This window comes from Rosa chinensis, chromosome 4 (genome assembly GCF_002994745.2).
Source record: "Rosa chinensis cultivar Old Blush chromosome 4, RchiOBHm-V2, whole genome shotgun sequence".
NCBI lineage: Eukaryota > Viridiplantae > Streptophyta > Magnoliopsida > Rosales > Rosaceae > Rosa > Rosa chinensis.
The window spans coordinates 63,214,162-63,235,665 of NC_037091.1; the positions used below are offsets into that span (position 1 = coordinate 63,214,162).

Below are 21,504 nucleotides of genomic sequence, written 5' to 3' on the forward strand. Positions count from 1 at the left end.
TATGTATTCTTATTTCCTCGATCTTCAAATAATGATTTTTAGTTTTTTTTTACACACTTTTCAACCAATGGAATTCAAAAATCATGATATAATTTTTTTTTTACAATTTTCTAAAGTAAAAAAAAATGATAAATTCATAAAATAAAAAATTTGTTCAAGACTTCAATGATCTGCCAATTGAAACACGTATGATATAGAAAAATTTCAAAAAAAATTAATGATTAACAAGGTTTAACATATGTTGATATGTCATTATATAAGATCGACAAAAATTTATGACCAAAAAAAATAAAACGAATAATGAAATTCCGTCGGCAAAACCTGCGACACACTTCCGCAGTTCCACTCTAAAGGCCCAGATAGCGTCTTGCCAGTTCTTATTCTTAACAACCACGCCGGCCCATTTCAGTGTTCAAGCTTAATGTTCGATCTTACCCAATAAAGGGTTTCCTCTCCAAGATGAGGCTCTACAATGGCTTCCTTGACATTCTGAAGATTCAGAAGTTTCGGAGAATCGTGTCATATACTGGGTTCTACTGCTTCACAGTGGTCTTGAGCTACGCTTACACAAGCAACACGTAAGCCACTTTGAAGCTTTAGCTCAAATGCTTATCTGGTCTTGAAGCTCACGTTGTTCTGGGTTTTCCAGAACTAGAGCTGGGTTTTCCAGAGGTGACCAATTCTATGCGTCGTACCCAGCCGGAACTGAGCTTCTGACAGACCAAGCTAAGGTTTGTGAGTACTGTGAATGTCTTAGAACGTGAAAGGTTTACTCTTTTGGGTGGTTTTGATGTGTTTGATTTGATTGGCATTGGTTTAGTGTTGGATGTGATACTTGAATTCTTGGTTCTGTTTCCAGTTGTATAAAGCTGCCCTTGGTAATTGTTTTGAAACCCAAGAATGGGGTCCTATTGAGTACTGCATCATGGCTAAACACTTTGAGCGTCAGGGGAAAGGGCCTTATGCGTGCCATGCTGTAAGTTTATACTTGACAGTGTTCGTCCAGTTTTCCGATTGAAATGCTCGGTTTTTGGATGATGATGTTTGCTAATTTGAATACATTGTCATATATAACTATAGGCCTCAGCATTTCAGAAATCCTACCTCTCATGTTTCATGAAAAGTTGCCTAAGCATTCATCTGGGGTATAAGTTTTGTGTGCTCTTTATTTAATTATTCATATCTTCCTGTCCTTGGACAAACTATGCTTATTGGGGTGAAATTTGACCAATGTATTTCGACCGGCCATGGTGAGATATAAGTGGAAGGAGACACGGATCAAAAAAGAGTTCAGTGTAATCTTCTCAGAGTTTAAATTCCTGTCTGCAATTTGTTACCTATTTTCCAAAAGAATGGCTCTAATAGAAATAGTGTTGACAAATCAATTACGTATCATTGCTTCAGAGATTACTCTGACAATTCCAAGGAGTTTAGTGTTAAACATGCTTTTATTAGGTCACGCAGGAAGGAATTTGCTTCAGGTTGCCTGTTTAACTTGTGCATTTTTACTGACATGTTTGCAGCAATACATGGCACATCTTCTATCTCTTGGGCAACTTGATGGAAGTGGCTAGAAGGGTATTCCATTTTCCAGATGATGTAGGAGATCTTATAACAGTATCTCTATGACCTTCAGAGTCAGTGGTAATGTTCAAAGTAAATCTGATGCCAATCGTGTATCAAGTCGCACATAATAATTGATGTACAAACTTCCTGTAATCCATTTTGTATGCCTTTTTCATTGGGCTCAGTATATTATGAATTTGTGATTTTCACAAGTTACCGCTAAACAACGTGTTTTGCTGCCCTCATAATCTACGGCCACTAGCCAGTTTCGTAGTTTCAGACCAAAAGAGATTTTGTTATGGTGAAACTTCCATTGGTGCAGCCTTTTAACTTGTTACTTACCTGTGCATCCATTTAGTGCCTAATGTAAACAAAATTGCAATCCGGATATCATTTTTGGGAGTAGTATGAGCAAGTAAAACTTCCAAATAGAGTGATTTCAGTAGGGAGCACCCCTCTGGAAAAGGGAATAGGTAAACTAACAGAACTAAAGGATTTATAAAGCCGTAATATAAATATCGGTCTGCAAAACTATGATAGTAAGCATAATATAGGTTTCTACAGAGAGTCCATGGCATTTCACTTCTCGTCATTGACAACACAAAAAAGTTTTAAAGGTTGGTTAACAAGAGACAACAGGGATTATGGTCCCAGTTAACGAAACGAAATCATCCCCAGATGGATAGTCCATCAGTCCATCTTATCAGATAATACCAGAGGTATGGTGCTGCAGCTGCTGCAGCAATCTTCTATGACACCGCTTTAATCATCTCTTTCTTTTGTGCTGCGATTCTGTCCTTCTGCCAGGGTATACAAGCACAGATTACTTAATAGATGTAGATTTAATTCAAAGATTTAAGCAGGAAACAGTTTATCATGATGACAATGGACTTGGCATACAAAAGAAAACTGTTAACCAACAGGCATCTAACTTAACCAATGATGCGTCGAAACTTACCTCGAGGTACTTTCCATTTACAACAACACACTGAGAAGCACTCATGCTATCACTCTTCACCAGACTATGAGGACTATAGTGTGGCTTATTAAGGTCATTCTGTATGGTTGATCCATTTTCACAGACAGATTCTGTTACTTCAAACCTCTGGGACTTTGGAGGGCTCTGAATAGCTGCACGACCCGCTGAGAGTGTGGTACCCTTTTTAGAATTGCCATTTTGCTCCGTGCCCTCATCCATACAAACTCGTTCTCTGTGGAAAAGAATGGCAAAACATCATATTGATCATACAAAAAATATGATAAATAAAAAAGGCTGAACAGCATTGGGAGAAGGGGAAAAAAAAAACAACAACAAAAACAAAAACAGTATTTTGTCCAAAATTTTACCTAGGTAATGAAGCATGCTTCCTCTGCAGTGCAGTGCTTCTGTCACCTTTACCAAACTGTTCCTCGAGATGGGCAAATTGTCGTCTAAATCGATCAACTCCACTGATGGACAGAAAAATTGTTTAAGTTAATATGTAGTGATCTCAGACAAGGAGCTTGAACCTAAAGGAAAAGAGAATTCAAGATTTGGTTCTTCATGGAGTAATTGAATTCCATTAATGAATGTTCACTCACAGACGTGAAAATTGAGGCAGATATTAACTAATTGATCTCACTTGACAATGTTAAGAAGCAAGCACTTTGTGTCAGATGAAAAGTTGAAACTGAGGAACAAGCTAGAAGGATGAAAGAGTTCTTTCTCACAATCATAAGCATATACATTGCACTTGCATCATCAACACATTAGTGCTGGTAATAAATGCTGACCTTGGATACATGAAGCCAATATTATCTGAACCTTGAAGGTAGTCATGCAGCATCTTCGGATGATACTCTAAAATCTGAATGCTTTAGACCATGAGTAGATGGTAAGGAAGAAATTTCCAACAAACAAGAAGCAAAGTATAATTTTACCAAAGAGAGTATCATTCACTGTAGTCATACCTCTCTATAAATTAGCTCTCTTACATCATCTTTTGTTAGTTTCCTCTTTTCAAAATCAAACTCAAGCTTTGAAATGGGCTGCTTGGATGGTTCATTATCCTTATTTGCCAATCCATGAAAATATGGGTCAGATAGTGCCTGTAAAGAAAGCAATAACCTTTATTAGAAAATACAAACATATGAACATTAATAAAGTTAAAACATATGCAATAAGAAATCAAACTATGGCATACAGTCATATCACTAAATTAATACCTCTTCAGCAGAAATACGATCTCTAGGATCAAATGCAAGCAAACGCTCAAGTAAACGAAGAGCCAATGGATCTGCATGAGGCATTTTTTGTGAGAGAGGAGTTGGTTTCTTTATCTTCATATTACTTAAATATCTTCTGGCCTTTTCATTCCGAATCTGCAATATAAAGATGATCCTACTTGGTGATCAAGAGCTCATGCAAGTCCAAAAGGTAACGAAAAAAGCTTTTGGAACAATATTTTATAGATAGAAAAAGGCAACAAACCCTTGCAATAGATTCGATAGACGGAGTGCCAAGTAAATCAGTAATGAGATCCAATTGATGTACAACATTTTTCCCAGGAAACAATGGTTTTCCTGTTAGCATTTCTGCAAATATACACCCTATGCTCCAAATATCAATAGCAGGAGTGTACTGCAAAATAGATGTTACGAAATGATTAACCAGAATCCCAAAAACAAATTATACAAGTTAAATAATTCAGTTTTGCTGACAAGTACACAATGTCAGGTGACACTAACAAACAGGAATAAAAGAAAAGTTTCATTACAGACAACTAGACAAGTACTATACCATGTAAAACCTACATTTAAGAGAGACATTAGCACTACAACCCCAACCAAGTCTGCTATAGAAAAGGCTATGTTGCTTATTCAAATTTTATTGACTCGTATTATTCAGGTACCTGTATTCTTCATATGTAAAGAACATGATAATATCATTCCCCTAATAACTCTACACATAGAAACTGTGGGAACATTTCAAAATATAACCTATTAAGAACAGCTGTCAATCAACTCCCTAAGTGGTTCGAAGTTCGAATAGATGTCAACTGCAAAAACTATATGAATGTTAACAGCGTTTGAGATTACATAGTACATACCATTCCATACAATGTAAGAAATATCTTTGGGAGATACATTATTAAGCAACAAGATAACGATATATCCTCATGCCAACAAGAAAAGGTATTTTTCACATAATTACCTTGGAGAAAAAGGAACCACAAAGTTCGGGAGCACGGTACCATCGAGTTGCCACATAGTCCTTGGAAAAAGGTCAAACAGAAAATTTTAGCATTAACAAAGAGCATAGAAAAGGAAGCTAAAAAAGCTACTGAATGCTACATTTCAATTCACAACTTCTCTTTTTCCATAGAATAAACACATACAGTCCAAAAGACAGTAGATGGGGCATCGCTAAATGCTGGACGAGCAAGACCAAAGTCACAGATTTTCAGTTTGCAGTCTGCATTAGCAAGTATATTTTTTGGCTTTAAATCTCGATGGAAAACATTTCCTGCAAAAAGAAAAGACAATCATCAGAGACACATAATATGCTAAACAAAAGGAGAGACGGTGGTACTGCAAAATGGAGGTCAAACCTGTATGTATATACTTGAGAGCTCGAAGAAGCTGGTACAGGAAAAATTGATAATGCTCAGGAGTGAGATCATCATTTGCCTTTATAACTTGGTGAAGGTCAGATTCCATCAACTCAAATACAACATATATATCCTTGAACTCTCGTCTACAAGGGGGTAGCATTATATGCTTTATGTCCACAATATCAGGGTGGTGCAGTAGCCGAAGGAGCTTAATTTCTCTTAAAATGCGAGTGGCATCAGAGACATGCTCAAAGACATCATTGATTTTCTTAATAGCCACCTTCTCACCGGTGTGAGTATCAACTGCAGACGCAACAACACCATAGCTACCTTTGCCAATCACTTCTTGTATCTCATATTGACTTGCCTCACCGTATTCGGTGAAAAACTCGTTGTCAAGCATATTCTGAATCGAAGAACTTACAATCAGTAATCCATCAAAAAAGAAACTAATGCAGTAACAGGGCACAAAATGAAAAGTGCACACTTGAACTGATAATTCTAAGTGAGAATCACCATCATAATCCACAATAAAGTTTACAAACCAACAGAAGAACAAGGACTAAAAAGGTTGAACCTTTAAGAGAAATCATAAATCAGTAAAACAAGTATCACACATCAATTTGCAAATCAGTCACAAATCCTAGACACCAATTCACAAACCATTTAACCTGTATAAACAAGTAAGATACACAAAAGTTCTGTACTTTCACATACTTTGAAATCTTAGCTTGCAGATTACACAGCAATGAATAGAAAAGAGAATCTTTAGAAACCCGAAAAGGCAAATAATTTACCTTTAAAAATTAAAATTAAAAAGTTGGTAGTATTTCTGATAAGAATCAGACCACCCAGAACATGGGACTAGCCTGACCCTTTCAGCTCTGAGATTTGAGATATTTCCCACCAACCCAGAAAAAAAGAAAAAGAAAAAAAAAATGCAACGCGTATGATCTGATCAAGATATGCACCGATCACACATGTATGTACACAAGTATGTATATATAGATATACAGCAGTGCAGATTTGAACTTGTCAACTGAATAAACCGTGATCACCATAAAGTCAAAAAGTAATTAAACTAAAGGCAATGGAAAATGAATGAAGATAATGAGGAGGAGGGTTTAGAATAGATTCCAGGAAAGCCATACATATATATGTATATATATTTAGTTGATAAAAAGACAAGATAAAACTTGCAGATGTGAATCCTCAAAATGCGGACCTTATCTTATCTCAGATTACAGAGAGAAGCTAGGGAGAATATATTATATATAATAGAAGAGTTGGAGTGTGTAAGGGTGACCTTATGATGGTCCATGGAGGCGAGTCTGTGATTGGTTCTTATCGGCACCTTGATCGGCTTCAGGCCACTCATGTCCAGGTCCACCGTGATCGTCAACTCCTGCTCCTCCGCCGACGGAGACTGGTAGTCGTGTACATGGGGATCGGGGGAGGATGAAGAAGTAGAAGTTGCGATGCGTTGGAACCAGCGAATCAGGCCGTCCATTTCATCTAGGTGATTCAAGACTGGACCAAACTGCCCGGTTTTAGCGGAGGTTGGTTTACTGTTTCAAGGGGAATATGTCGAAACCTCTGTAGCGACTCAAGTACGGTCCAGTTGTGTTTTGCGGTGAGTTGTTTGGTTTTGGTTTTGGCTTTCGGCGGTTGGTTTGTTTCTATCATATAATGCATCGGCTTGTAATAAATCCCTGATTAAATGAATCAATAATATCTTTTGCTAGTTTCTAATTATCATTATCATAACAATTTTTTTATTTTTTATATTTTTTATTACCATTAAGATGCTAGATCACCCTAGATGTACTAGATTATTAAACAGCAAACAGAGACGTGTTTAGCTGTTACAGAATTATGTCACTAGACAGCGGAGTTTGGAGTGTAACTTGTATTAGAAATTGAAAATGGTCTTCATTCTCCGACCCTTAAATCGATTTCTGTTATGGTATCAAAGCGGGGAATTTTGGCCATATTATGTCACGCTTGATTGACGGTGGAAATGTAAAGTCTAATCTACTTGCGCACATTTGCTAATACATACTAGGTAATGCTCCAATTTCTTCACTACATTTTTTACTGTTGCGTCCGTCACCTTTCCAGTTTATTTAATTACAGCAATGAAACAGATGTAAATCACGATGTAGAATAGAAAATTAGCAAGTAAAGTTTTGGCACTGCAATTTGCTTCAGTGTGTCACCTTCCCAGCTTACCTAATTACAGCAATGAAACAGATGTAAATCACGATGTAGGATAGAAAATTAGCGAGTAGAGTTTTGGTACTGCAAGTTGCTTCAGTGATGAACATCTTGAATCAAATGACTAATATAACATTTATTTTTTGAAGGAAACATCAGAATATCATTCAGCGGTGATCCAAATGCGTGTTATTCCTAAACTGTGATCATTCCTGGTAGAGTACACAACTCTAATGGTTACGTTATTGCAAAGCGAAAAGAATAAATTAGTACTGCAATCTACTAAAGCTGCAGGCTCACGCTCAGGTAACAATCTTTTCTATGTTCCTCAGTGCAATTTTGGAGGTCTTCCCCAATCTCGACTATGTGATTGCAGCTGCAGCATATCAGTTTCTGAGGGTTCGAGGCCTCCCTCTGCCTCGCTTTGGTTTACAAAACCTCATCTTAGTTGCTTGGCTCAGGGGCTGTTGTTGCTTAGAGTGATGCGGAATATCTGAGCTTGACAAAACTGTCAAGGTAACTTCTGAATCTGGCTTTGGTTTAGGAGGTCTCCCTGGGCCTCGTCGCTTCGGTGGCTGCTCTTCCTGTCGATGTTCAAGGGCACAAGGTAATAGACTACTAGTACTTGCCTCCATATCATGTTTAGCTTTAGACCTCCCTCGGCGCCTCTGGGGCTGCTCCTCATTAGGAGGTTCAACAGCACAGGGTACTTCGGCATTGGTACCTAAATCCATATCATTTTTAGCTTTTGATCTCCATCGACGCCTCAAAGGCTGCTCCTCAGGAGCACAGGGTACCACTTCCAGAGTACTTACATCCCCAACTTTATTAGCTTTAGGTCTCCCTGGACGCCGCTTTACTTGGCCTTGTTCTTGTGATTTCTGTTGTTGCTGATCATGCTGAGATTGTGGCTCCTCTCCACTTTGCTGTTCTTCTCTTTGGTTATTGTTTTTTATAACTTCATCTTCACCCACCCCTGCTCGAATCTGTTCTTTTATCATCTCATCTTCGTTTGCTTCTCCCCGGTTATGCGATTTGATATATGCCAGTAACGCCTTTTCCACCTCATCCATGTTTGGCCTCTGCATTGTCAAACAGAAATTACACACACAAGGATTATTGCTATCAGCATTAATATACTTATCTGCTAACAACTAAAACAAAAAAAATGCATGTGGCCACAAATCAATGGGCAAAAAATGAAGACACAACTAGCAAATATGCACTTATGTTCATATCAAGAGCAGCATTATTCAACAAGATCAAAGTGAAAGTCAAAACAATGACACTAACAAGTTACAACAATGATTTACCACATAAGAAAATAAGAATGTAGAGGAACCAAAGGCACACAAGTATAACAAGAAGTAGTACCTCAGATTGTCCCATCACCTCATCTTGGCCTTCTCCTCCTTCAATCCCCTCTTCTTCAAATGCTTCATTAATCCGCTCCGCTTCTTCCCTGCCACGCCATCTACCCCGGCCTCTTCTACCCCGCCCCGGCCGCCTTCTCCTCCTCGACTCTGTCCCAACATCAACAGAAGCCCCACCATCACCATCCTCAACCAAATTAAAATTATACCTCCCACCATCTAACACAAGCACCCCAATCTCAAATTGCTTCTTCAAATGAAGCCTCAACAGACCCTCATGCGCCCACGGCAAATCCTCGTATTCCCTTTTGATAAACTTCGATATTGCAACCTCGCTCACACCTCCTCCTTCCTCCTTCAACTCCTCTATTGCCCTTTGTATCATCTGCATTCCCACACACACAAAAAAAAAAAAAAAAAAAAAAATCAAATTCAATCACAACAACCCATCACTTTTTCAGAGGCATGATCTTCATACTTCTAAAAGTTAGATCACTCTACAAGAATTGTACTTTTGAAGAATCAAAATCTGTTTTCAAAAAAAAGTACAGTACTTTAGAGTTTTTGATATTACCGAGGCATAAGGCGGATGAGTGGGAGTGTAGACACTAGGGATGAGCTGTTGGAGGCGGCGCTCGACGCCGGAGTTAATGTGGTCGGCGGTGTTCATGGGTTTGGAGGTTCCTGCCTCCGCCGCCGCCACACGTGCCAAAACGGCGTCTCGGAGTTTGCACATTATGCGTTCTTGCTTTTGCCGTTCAAAGTTTTGCAGACAAAGCTGAAGGGGATGCTGAGGTTTTGGGATTGCCATTAGGGTTTAAGAGATTTGTGTTTTGAAACTTGAATCCTATCTTTGTCAGTTTATGTCTTTCAGGAATATGAGAAAATCTTTTTTGCCCTTATTTCTGTCCAACGTTTGGACTTGACCAGGTTAAGTAATATTAAAAAAAATAAAAATAAAAAAAATAACGCCTCTCCTCTCCTCTCCCACACCTGAAGGTCAACGATGAAACCAGGTCACGGTGATATTGAAGTACAGATGGGATCAGCCCTCATTAGGATGAAACAGAGCAAATATCTTGGATAGTACTCTAAAATAAAGCAAGCACCACCCATAGAAGCACTCATTTTCTAGGAAACATCAGCAACTACTTCGCTCATTCAAGCACTCTATTGTGGTACATGTTATTTTACAATCTCGAAAGGTTTATTGGGATTTAGTTTTGAAGTAGCATTCAAGCCAAAATGTAAACAGAGGATCAAGTTTTTTCCAATGACATGAGATTACTACGGATTCAAAGGGCAAAAAACCTTTTTCGGCATTTTTTCCATTTAAATTTGATACACTCTACAATCGCCATTCTAGGCAAAACCCGCTGGAGAGTGGAGAGAAGTAAGTCATTCCACAAAGACTTTATTGTTGCAACTTACGAACAATGCAAAGATCTAACTTAAAGTTCTCTCATTCTCATTTACAAAAAGCAAGAATCCTACTTTACTTGATCCAAATTTCAGTACTGGTAAAACGAGTTCAAGAAGATGGACTTATAACTACACAACCACACCCAGAAGATTCACCATTTTGTTGATTTACATTTTGCAGATAATCCACTTCCGTCCAAGTACGACTTGAAGGTCTTCATAACTTCCTCATATGTTGGCCTCTTGTAGTCCACTGCCTGTAATCAGTAATCTCACATATCTAAGTATGTCCATAAACATAATGATGAACTTGATTAACCAAAAGGATTATGTTCGGCTGTACCTGCTCGATAACTTCTTCAGGGCTCGCCCATTTCCACTCTGCAAACTCTGCATCAGCTTCCCCAGTAGCTAAGTTGATCTCACTCTCATCATTTGTGAATCTCATAAGAAACCTGTCCATGGCCCAAATTCATTGTCAGGCAACAAAAACTTGTGTACCTATCACTTACATCCATTCAAATACTTTTGTATGCAGATGGCTTAAAGATAAAGTTACACATTTAAAGAAGGAAAGGAAGCAACTTCTAACAACTCAAAGATAGCATCAAACAAGTTTAATTTGTTCATAATCTCACTGACAGAGGAAGCCTGAACATAACATAGAAAGGTACTTCATGTCTCATAGGTCTTCAGAAGTGACTCAAAGCATATGATCATGCCCCATGCACTGAGAATTCAAATGAGATAGATAGCCAGAGTCACTAAACATGTTGAGAATTCAAGAATCATGAATTACAGATCCACAGTAACATGATCTATATCCTACAAGGATAAACAGCAGAGTGCATCTGAAGAAATTAAAGAAAAAAACATAACTATTATGGAAAACATGTTGCATAAGGGCAGAAATGAAAGTTGGCTGAAGGCAGTTATTGTTATAGTCCAGACAGAAGCAGAGAAAGGAGTTTTGGCAGACAAGTTGCAAGCTTAAGAAGGCAGGTCTTAAATAAAGTGTGTGCATGTGAAGGAAGAACGACATGCCATTTTTGTGCTTGCCCATGCCATTCACCTCCCCAGAGACGATTAACTTTGGTCTTCACGGCAGGTGGGAAGTCATATGTCAACCAATTTGGAACCTGTCAATACATAACCTCAATCATAAGTACACCAACTGATATGGTACTTCAGCTGCTGTAAACTTATCAAACTGGGACGCATCATTGTTTATTATAACTTAAAATGCTTTGAATTCTATACAAGGAATTACTTCAAGACACTTGAGTTCTACTACCAAAGTATTTTCACACTCCAGAATCTATTACCTATAATGAATGTCGAAGACGCGTGAACTTTGTACCACAACATCCTAATGGTTAGTCTCAAAAATGAATCTTTCCTGGTCCGTCTTCTTTATCATTTTGTCTTACATATTGAACATTCTCTCAAACACAAATCTTATTTTTTCTGACACATCAAGAGTTGAAATTATCCAATATTATTAGAGCTTTTAAGGATGAAAATATGGAATCATGACATCACTTTCATAAATAACCTGCACATTTACATTCACTGTAACACTAATGGTACTGATTCTGTAAACAAACCTCAGCTATAATTTCAGCAGACACTACCCCAGTCTCTTCTCGTAGTTCCCTAACAGCTGCTGATTTGGGTTCTTCGCCATCTTCAATACCGCCCTGAGATTGGAGGCCAAAAAATCAATTATCAAATTTTACACAACTAAGCCAAACTCAAAGAATTTGACAAAACAGCAGAACTGAGACCGGCTCTCAAAGATTTAAACAAAGCAAACAATTCCAGAGAAAACTCAGCCTCGGCTGCCCCAAAATTTAGATTTTGTAACACGCAGTACTACAACCAAGATCACTTTAATTTGCTCTGTAGTCTACACACAGAAGAGAGCTTGACACAGTCAATGATAAAGTGACTGTTGGTAAAATGTCCCCATTGATTCAAGGGTTTGAAATACGAAAATTAGGAGACACCAGTAACTATCTAAACAGAATTCAGTAGACTAGACAAAGAAAGGTTTAGACTTTAGACAGACCAGTAATCGCATATTCGATAGTGATTAACAATCCTATCATGCGTTTGCAATTAACTACAGTTGGAGTACTACCTGAGGCATCTGCCATGCTCCGGGAACATTCAATCTTGATCCAACAAAAATCTGCGGCAAAAATTCTCACAACAGTTACAATCTGATTCCAAATTCACAATATAAGAACTGCAAACAACTAAAAAAAAAAAAAACTCAAAACAGTGCAAGAAAGCAGAGATTACTCCAAACAGTATGTATAGCTATCTAAAAAATTATTGATGCAAAATTGTCAAAGATCAATCTTTAACATAGTAGTAATAGTAACAAGAGCAAGATTAAATTTTGACCCCACCAGAAGAAGAGAGAAATCTAAGCAGCAAAAGACAAAGTCAAGAATAGAATAAATTTCAAAGCAAGAGATAAAGAAGAAGAAGAAGAAGATTACCAGATTATCGGAGTTAATGAGGCAAACGCCGACGTTGGGACGGTAACCGGAGGGCAGATCCTCCATTGCTGTCTGTCTGTCTGTCTCTCTCTCTTTCTTTCTCTGCTTGAAATTGATTGATTGCTTAGGCTCAGACTTTGAGAAGAAAAAGAAAAGAAGAGAGTAAATAAATGCTTTACGACTCTGGGAAGATCAGAAGCACCCCCCACTATAATAAAAACAACCTTTGTGGGAATTAGTGACGTTGACCGTGACAGAGTACTGACTCACGCCACAAAGTTTCACTACTGTATTCTGCTGCGCACGCTCCTATCTTCTCTATAATGAGCTCTTTATCAATGAAGTCTCGATGAAGCGACTCTCAAGTGATACATCCGATTTATTAGAAATTTTGCATTTAACTGTCATCCAATAGTAGCGGTTAGGCAATACCCATTAGTCTGAGTTTGGCATAGCTAGCTGCCTAGCTTAGAACAATGAGGGTCAAATCAATTCACCCTTATCAAATTTTAGAAAATCCGTAATCTAATTCTTGAATCTTTATGAGATGAATTAAAAATTTACACAATCAATTCACTTTATCTAATTTGTTTTAATTCTTTCCATGCTTTCTGACCTTATTTATATATGTCTATAATATAAATGATCTTTCTTTGTTTAATTTAGCATATTAAAGTAACATCATTCTTTCCTATATTTATCGTGCATCTCAAATCCCAAAATCTATTCAACATAATTTGATGGTCTTTCAATTTTCATTAGTACAACTACAAGAAATACTATACTTCAACAGCTTGTGTTATTGTTTTTTTTTTTTTTAGGGTAAAAGATTGTGTTATTATTAGAGAATGATTGAAAATAAATTTAATTTGTTAATTAATAAAATTTGATTCTTCTGAATGTTATAAATATAATCTCGTGTGCGGCCTGCCTGCGCTGGTAGAATTATCTAAAATTTATACATGGGAGGGGTCTCGGATCCGATTGCATGACGTCAGATCTGATGAAGATGGTCAACGTTCAACCTAGATGGACTTGATGGGATTTTGGAAACTGCACAAGGAGACGTGAAGTCCACGGTAAGAGCGTGAGGGCGTGCGCTTGGGAGCAGAGGCCTTAGTGATGGCGAAGTAGATTTAAAGTCAATGAGCTGAACATTATGCGCGGAAAGAGAGAGAGAAAGCAGCGCTAAAAGACAAAAAACGCAACATAAAGTAGTGGGCGTGGAGGGGCGTTGACTTTGGGAAAAGGCTAAGTGCACTTCTCTTTATTTTATTCATCATATCATTACATCTTTTTTGTTATTATTCAATTCTCAAATCTCAACCAAGCTGTACTTCCCCCAATAAGCTATGAGAGGCTCAATTTTCAACTATGCCCAACGGGTTTTGTTGGGCTTTCTTTGGGTTATAAAGGAGCCCAAAGATAAATGTTAGGTCATCATTCATAAGGAAGGAAAATGTTACAGTTGATCAAAGCCAAATGGTCGAAAATGAATGTGAATGTGAAGACAGTCTCTTGAAATTTATATATCTGTTAAATTTATAAAGTTATTCTTCTGAACTTGATAATTGATCTATTGCAATCAGTTGCCAAAGAACCGGAAAAAAAAAATTGCGATTATTTCTTTGTTGTTACTCTCGATTTCAAACTTTTTGATCCGGTGTTTTGTGAATTTAGAAGTGCTTTAAGATCTCCCAACTAGCTAGTCCTTCCTCTCCATTCCTTAATTTGGGTAATGGGCTTTACATCTTCGACTGATATAATTGGTTTTGATTGAGTTGGGCTTGACTTAATTTTGGCTTGGTTAACAGATCACTAAATACTATATATTGCATGCTCAGAGAAATTCATGGCCCAAGTTAATTGCCATAATAACCGGCATTTTTTTTTAGTAATGCTACGAGGGCGAAATATTGTATTCATCACAAGTCAGAATAGGTCGTTACATACCCTTCCGCTAACATTGATAGACAGACAATAAGCTAGTGGCAGTACCCACAAGTGGTACATACATATAATCCTACTCATTATACATTTAAATACGTAGATGTAGTGGATACCCTCTTTCGGTACTACTCCAGAGGCGCTAGAAGTACATAGAGTGTTCCTAATACAAGGAATTTATTGTAATTAGATAGACTAATAACATAGAGATGGGCCTAGGGCAAACACCCTAGCCCATCATAGAAGCCCAAAAAGGACAGCCCCATGAAAAGAGGCTCAAACTCGGGTCCGGCAAAGATTGGTTTGGCCCAAGCCCAAACTTCATCGTCCTCAGCCGACTAGCCATGCGTACACCTCCGCACCCCAACGTCATCCCAATGACCCACGCCGCTACAACCCCCGCCGCCACGCCCTGAGTTGCAAAGCCCCACACCGAGCAGGGAATCCAAGATTCTGCTACTCCCTGGTACGCCGTTCCCCGATCCAGGATCATAAATCGCCGCCCAGTCACCTCCGACTCGCCGGATCTGGAAATCCCTCGATGAGGAGCCCCATCCATGTAAACACAACCACCGGCCTGAAGCTCCGTCGTTCGGACTCGCTGCCAAGCCATCCAGCCCAAATCTCGAGCCAAAACCTTCTCCAAGAAGCTCCCAGGCATATTCATTCTTGACATTTACATATGTTATTGCAATGGCGTTTCTGACATTATAGATTGCTTGTACTTGTAACAGGCGATTGATGCAGTTGACAATGGGATCAATCGGTATGATACAAACCAGCCTCCAAGATATGTGAATAATACACACTTATCTTCAAGGGTGGGGAGGTTGAATTTGGACTGGATAGATCCTGATCAATCATTTGAGAAGAAGAATGAAGCCTTTCAACGAGCAATGGCTCTAGCTGGTAGTGAATTTTTAGATGTGCGTCTTTCTTTGATTAAGAGTTATGAGATATGAAAAGGCGTTTCTTTGATTAACGTACAAATTTGAACACATATCCCAAATAGAAGGGGTTAAAGCTTTAATGAGGTTGTGTTCTATTGCATTTTGTTTGTATCCCCTTTTTAATGATTTGTTTCCAAATTTCAGAGTCTGCATTTTCATGCCAAATCATGATTAGCCATCTTTATAATCAGAGTTGCATGAAATCTCTTGGCTCCATCATGTCATATACCAAGTCATCAGCTGCTTCTTAAGCCTTGTTTTAAGTTCAGGCTTTGGTGGAATACTGTGTCTTTTGGGGCCAAACCAATGCTTTCAGATATAGGCAGAAAACTCTCAAGAACGCAATGACCAAATATTCTGATATGTTCCACACCTTGAACAACCCTAAGAGAAACATATATATAGGAGAGTACGAGGTAGGGTTTCTGATGTACATGGGCTTTATGACGTCTTTTAAAAAGCATGGATTAAAATAGAATTATCATTTAGAAAAGCCCATAAACCAATTTAAGAAAGTTTGAATGCTTTGGACAAAACCATATGAAAATTCGTAGATCAGTACAATAGGATTGAAAAAAGGATCGCATCCTATAATTAGGGTTGTTAATTCCGACACGACCCAATAACACGACTCGAAACCCGCACGATTAAAAAGCGGGTCGGTGGTGGGTCAATCCGCCATGACCCATTTAATAAATGGGTCGGCCACGGGTCAACCCGCCAACACGAAGTGAACTCGTATAACTCGATTGTACTATAATATTTCTTCTTGAAATTTTGGACGTTCGGAGTATTTGATCATAGGATTAGACAATTGGAAATATTTCGCTTTTGTTCAAGTAAAACCCTAATTTGTGTTTAGCCCAAACTCTAGGTTACTTGACCTAGAGGTAATAGGGTTTAATTAGAAGAATCTAGAGATTATCTTTCCTTGTATGATTCAGACTCTATGTATTGTAATCCTCTATATAAAGAGTCCCCTATTATCAATGAATATACACAGCGATTTTCTCTCAATTTCTGATTCCCTAAAACACGTTATCAGCACGAACCCCTAACCCTAAAACCATAAATTCGTAGCCTTCAAATTCCAGATACCACCGCTGCCCACCTTGAAGATCCAAATTCCAGGAAGCCAGAACCAGCGGAGCCACCTTCAAAACTGGTCAGAAAATACCAGAACCGGCCCCCGGAAATACCGAAAGCCTTTCGGCCAGGTTCGAAGCCTTCCTCCCTGCCTCCTGCTGCCATACTCCACCAGAAGCTGTAGCCTAATCCCAGATTACAGGAGCCGAAAAATCATCACAGGAACCAGCCTCAAGATACCTGAACCGGTGACCTGAAACTCCCTAGCCGTGAACCTCCGCCTGCATCTTCAATCTTGTTTCAGTCAACCCTGCCCAGAAACACGTGCAGCCCACAACCCAAAAATCAGTCCAGCCTCGGCCCAGAAGAGGAGAAAGACTCTCTGCCCAGAAACGAAGGAGCAAACCTGAAGCCCAAAAGCAGAAGAGGTCCAGCCAGAGCCACGTCAACATCTGCGTCAGCATCCAGTCATCACTACCGCGCGTCAGCAACTGGCTCGCCACTTCAGCAACCGGTGCCACCTCAGCAGGTCGGTCAACACCGCCGGTCAACCTTTTTCAGGCGACTTCAGACGACTTTCCCGCGACTTTTCCAGGCACTTTTCTAGCAACTTTTTCCAGCCAATTTTTCCGGTCAAGATTTCCGACAACTTTTCAAGGAATGGATGAACTACAATGTCTTGCGGATAGTGCGACTACGCACACCATTCTACGACATAGGCAATTATTCTTAGAGATGTTGCCTACATATTCCTCTGTGACTATGATGGCTAGACCATCAGGTTAATGGCACCTTGATTAAAGTAACTGAAGCTCTCTACGCTCCAAAGGCAAATTGAACCTTATTGAGCTTTAAAGATATAAGAGCCAACGGATTCCATGCGGAGACGCATAATGAGAACGGAAAAGAGTTCACTTGAATTACCTCTAATGATTGCAGACGGAAGCGCATCTTAGAGAAGCTTATGTGTCAATCTAGTAGACTTTATGTCACTACAATTCGACCAATTGAATCTAATAATGTCATAAGAGAAGATCTCTTGGATTCTTACACATATTGGCTTTGGCATGACCGACTAGGACACCCTGGTGGTGATATGATGCTCCGTATACTAAAAACTTCACACGGACATCCATTCTTCAGAGTGAGAATAAGCAAGAATCGAAAATTGATTCCTGGACTTAGCAAGACCGCAACAATTGCAGCATCTGCCGCTGCAGCCATCTTGGGGCGCCATAGGGCCGCCCAAGTCCCATGTGATGACGCCATCAATGGCACCAACCATGAGCATGACGCCATGGTTGTTCCTCCTAATGGCCATGACGCCATACATACTAATTCCCATGGCTCCAACGCCATGATGGGAGATGTAGTCACACATTTTGCTTCTAATAGCGCTACAGACGCTCAGGCCCAACCAAAATCCTCATTGGTTGCTTCTAAGGCCCCTCGCTTATTTTGCAAAGCCTGTTCTTTCGGGAAATTAGGACCGAGACCGTCCTACGCAATGGATCCCAAAATACTCATTCCGTTCTTACAGAGAATCCAAGGGGATATCTGTGGACCAATTCAACCATCATGCGGACCTTTTAAATACTTTATGGTATTGGTTGATGCGTCGACACGCTGGTCACATGTCGCTCTGTTGTCCACTAGAAATGCTGCTTATGCTAAACTCCTTGCCCAGATTAACCGTCTACGGGCTCACTACCCTGACCATCCAATTAAGTCAATTCAACTTGATAATGCTGAGGAGTTTACATCGAAAACATTCAAAGACTATTGCATGTCACTGGGGATTGATGTAGAGCATCCAGTTCCCCATGTTCATACCCAAAATGGTCTCGCAGAAGCCGCTATCAAACGACTACAGATGATAGCACATACATTGGTTATGCGCACCAATCTCCCTGTTTCAGCTTGGGGATATGCAATATTGCATGCAACGACGCTTATTCGTCTAAGACCTACTGCAACCCAATTTTACTCTGCGTTACAGCTAGTGACTGGGTACGAGCCTGATATCTCGCACTTACGTATTTTTGGGTGTGCCATTTATGTGCCTTTAAGCCGCCACAGCGTACTAAGATTGGTACACAACGACGAATGGGCATCTATGTTGGCTATGAATCTCCAACTATTGTCAGCTATCTTGAACCCTTGACAGGCGATCTCTTTACCGCTAGATTTGCGGATTGTCACTTTGATGAGACAGTCTTCCCATTGTTCGGGGGATATAAGAACACATACGTTCAACAGGAACAACAGGAATTGTCGTGGTTTGTCCCCACTATGTCTCATCTCGATCCCCGTACTGCACAGTCTAAACTTGAAGTGCGAAGAATAATCGAGCCCCAGAACGTAGCAGATACTCTGCCTGATGCGTTTTCTGATATTGCCAAAGTGATGAGATCACACATACCTACTGCAAACGTGCCTGCAAGGATCGATGTCCAGAATACTGGACATCACGCCACTCCTGTGACACCAGGAGATGGCGATATTGCCCAGTATGGCAATGATGTGGCGTATATGGCCATAGGTCCAGCAAGGAAGCCCGGTAGACCGATTGGTTCGAAGGATACTCGCACTAGAAAGAGAGCAAATGAGGCACAAACAAATCCTTTGATCATCGATACTCAAAATCCGTCCCATGAGAATGTTCCGGATTATGGTTATGTCCAAGAGACATCATTGAGGGACGCCTCAATGTCAGAACTTATCCCTGAGAACGTAGAGATCTATATAAATTACACTAGTGTACATGAGACGTGGGAACGAAGCTCCTTCATCATTGATGATGTATTCACGTATTCAGTGGAGCGTGAGATTATTGAGACCGATGATATCGAACCACGCTTCGTTGATGAATGCCAACGTAGAGTCGATTGGCCAAAATGGAAAGATGCGATCCAGGCAGAACTTGATTCTCTAGCGAAAAGAAAGGTATTCGGACCAGTTATGCCAATACCGCCCAACACCAAACCAGTTGGTCACAAATAGGTATTCGTTAGAAAGCGTAATGAGAGAAACGAGATTGTAAGGTACAAAGCTCGCCTTGTGGCGCAAGGCTTCTCACAACACCCTGGAATCGACTACGAGGAGACCTATTCTCCCGTAATGGACGTAATAACGTTCCGCTACCTTGTCAATTTGGTAGTTTCAGAAAAACTGAACATGCAGCTTATGGATGTGGTTACTGCGTATCTATATGGGGATCTAGATACAGAAATATACATGAAGGTCCCAGACGGACTTCAGTTACCCAAATCAAGTGGCTCCAAACCACGGAGCGCGTTTGCGATTAGATTGAAACGCTCACTATATGGATTGAAACAATCCAGACGGATGTGGTATAACCGTCTAAGTGACTACTTGATTGGTAAGGGATATGTCAATAATGAACTATGTCCATGTGTGTTCATAAAAAGGACAAGTTTCGGATTTGCAATAGTAGCGGTTTATGTTGATGACATGAACATAATTTGCACCCTTAAAGAGTTAAGGGAAACCGCTGAACACTTGAAATCCGAGTTTGAGATGAAAGATCTTGGGAAAACACGATTTTGCCTCGGTTTGGAACTTGAGCACCGTAGAGAAGGTATCCTGATTCATCAATCAGCGTATACCCAAAAGATGCTTAGGCGTTTTAACACTAACAAGATTAAGCCTTCAAGCACCCCAATGGTCGTCCGTAGTCTTGATCCAAAGAAGGATCCATTCCTTCCAAAAGATGACGACGAAGAAGTGCTAGAGGCAGAAGTGCCCTACCTAAGTGCAATAGGCGCATTATTGTACTTAGCACAATGCACAAGACCGAATATCTCATTCGCTGTGAACTTTCTAGCTAGATATAGCTCTGCGCCAACACGACGCCATTAGACTGGTGTTAAAGATATTTTTCGATACCTAAGTGGTACTATCGATATGGGCTTGTTCTATCCCTACAGAGAGACGATGGATTCGGACCCATCAAGTGCCAGGGACGCCACACATGGTGGACTGCGCTCCCTCTCCCCATCCCAAAACGATATAAGTGTTTTGGAAGGTTTTGCTGATGTTGGGTGCCTCTCTGACCCACATAAAGGTCGCTCCCACACTGGTTATGTTTTCACTATGGGAAAGACCGCGATATCTTGGAGGTCTACAAAGCAGACCTTAGTCGCTACCTCTTCGAATTATGCAGAGATTATTGCTCTTCACGAAGCAGTTCGTGAATGTGTATGGCTTCGATCCATAGTTACGCATGTTCGAAGCAATTGTGGTCTGAAGTCTACGACAGATGAGCCAACAAGCATTTATGAGGATAATGCTGCTTGCATTGAACAAATGAAGCAAGGCTACATCAAAGGCGACAACACCAAGCATATATCGCCTAAATTCTTCTACAATCACCAACAACAGAAGCTCCTCAAGATCAAAGTGAACCAGGTTCGATTTGAGGACAATGTGGCAGACTTGTTTATTAAGTCATTGCCCAAATCCACGTTCGAGAAACATGTGGCAAGAATTGGCTTGCGGAAATTATCTGAGCTCTCATGATCGCAGACATCAGAGGGAGATGTCTACATGTTCGTCTCGAGGCGTGAATGGTGTGTTGTGATCTTTTTCCCTTCGACCAAGATTATTTTTGTCCCACTGGGTTTTTGTTACTCAGCAAGGTTTTTAACGAGGTAACGAGAGAAGCACCGCGTTTGGGCAACACAAGGAGGAGTGTTTAAGTAAAACCCTAATTTGTGTTTAGCCCAAACTTTAGGTTACTTGACCTAGAGGTAATAAGGTTTAATTAGAAGAATCTAGAGATTATCATTCCTTGTATGATTCAGACTCTTGTATTGTA

At 39.8% G+C, this 21,504-nt stretch overlaps 4 protein-coding genes across 6 annotated transcripts; 1 reads left to right on the plus strand and 3 right to left on the minus strand.

Moving 5' to 3' along the window:
- Positions 1-369: 369 nt before the first annotated feature.
- On the plus strand, positions 370-1,817 carry LOC112195819. The gene is made up of 4 exons (XM_024336031.2): positions 370-578; positions 650-731; positions 860-976; positions 1,524-1,817. Exons 1-4 carry the CDS (start codon positions 460-462, stop codon positions 1,572-1,574), a joined length of 369 nt encoding a protein of 122 aa, XP_024191799.1. The 5' UTR covers positions 370-459; the 3' UTR covers positions 1,575-1,817.
- A 223-nt stretch (positions 1,818-2,040) lies between these two features.
- Positions 2,041-6,887, minus strand: LOC112195816 (mitogen-activated protein kinase 9). 3 transcript variants are annotated; one of them, XM_024336025.2, is made up of 11 exons: positions 6,466-6,887; positions 5,157-5,565; positions 4,944-5,071; positions 4,760-4,819; positions 4,037-4,186; positions 3,772-3,927; positions 3,517-3,654; positions 3,340-3,413; positions 2,914-3,015; positions 2,525-2,777; positions 2,041-2,366 (listed from the first exon to the last, which is right to left on the minus strand). In XM_024336025.2, the coding sequence occupies exons 1-11, from the start codon at positions 6,667-6,669 to the stop codon at positions 2,316-2,318; spliced, it is 1,725 nt and encodes a 574-aa protein (XP_024191793.1). In that variant the 5' UTR covers positions 6,670-6,887; the 3' UTR covers positions 2,041-2,315. The 3 variants fall into 3 exon arrangements, with proteins under 3 accessions (XP_024191793.1, XP_040373547.1, XP_024191794.1); XM_040517613.1 differs by lacking the exon at positions 6,466-6,887 and adding an exon at positions 6,311-6,332; XM_024336026.2 differs by lacking the exon at positions 6,466-6,887 and adding an exon at positions 5,957-6,276.
- Positions 6,888-7,497: 610 nt separating this feature from the next.
- On the minus strand, positions 7,498-9,892 carry LOC112195817. Its single transcript, XM_024336027.2, has 3 exons — positions 9,324-9,892; positions 8,751-9,134; positions 7,498-8,458 (listed from the first exon to the last, which is right to left on the minus strand). The coding sequence occupies exons 1-3, from the start codon at positions 9,558-9,560 to the stop codon at positions 7,763-7,765; spliced, it is 1,317 nt and encodes a 438-aa protein (XP_024191795.1). The 5' UTR covers positions 9,561-9,892; the 3' UTR covers positions 7,498-7,762.
- Positions 9,893-10,043: 151 nt separating this feature from the next.
- Positions 10,044-12,854, minus strand: LOC112195818 (nudix hydrolase 25). Its single transcript, XM_024336029.2, has 6 exons — positions 12,682-12,854; positions 12,315-12,365; positions 11,779-11,871; positions 11,216-11,310; positions 10,515-10,626; positions 10,044-10,428 (listed from the first exon to the last, which is right to left on the minus strand). Exons 1-6 carry the CDS (start codon positions 12,745-12,747, stop codon positions 10,324-10,326), a joined length of 522 nt encoding a protein of 173 aa, XP_024191797.1. The 5' UTR covers positions 12,748-12,854; the 3' UTR covers positions 10,044-10,323.
- Between the last annotated feature and the right edge of the window lie 8,650 nt (positions 12,855-21,504).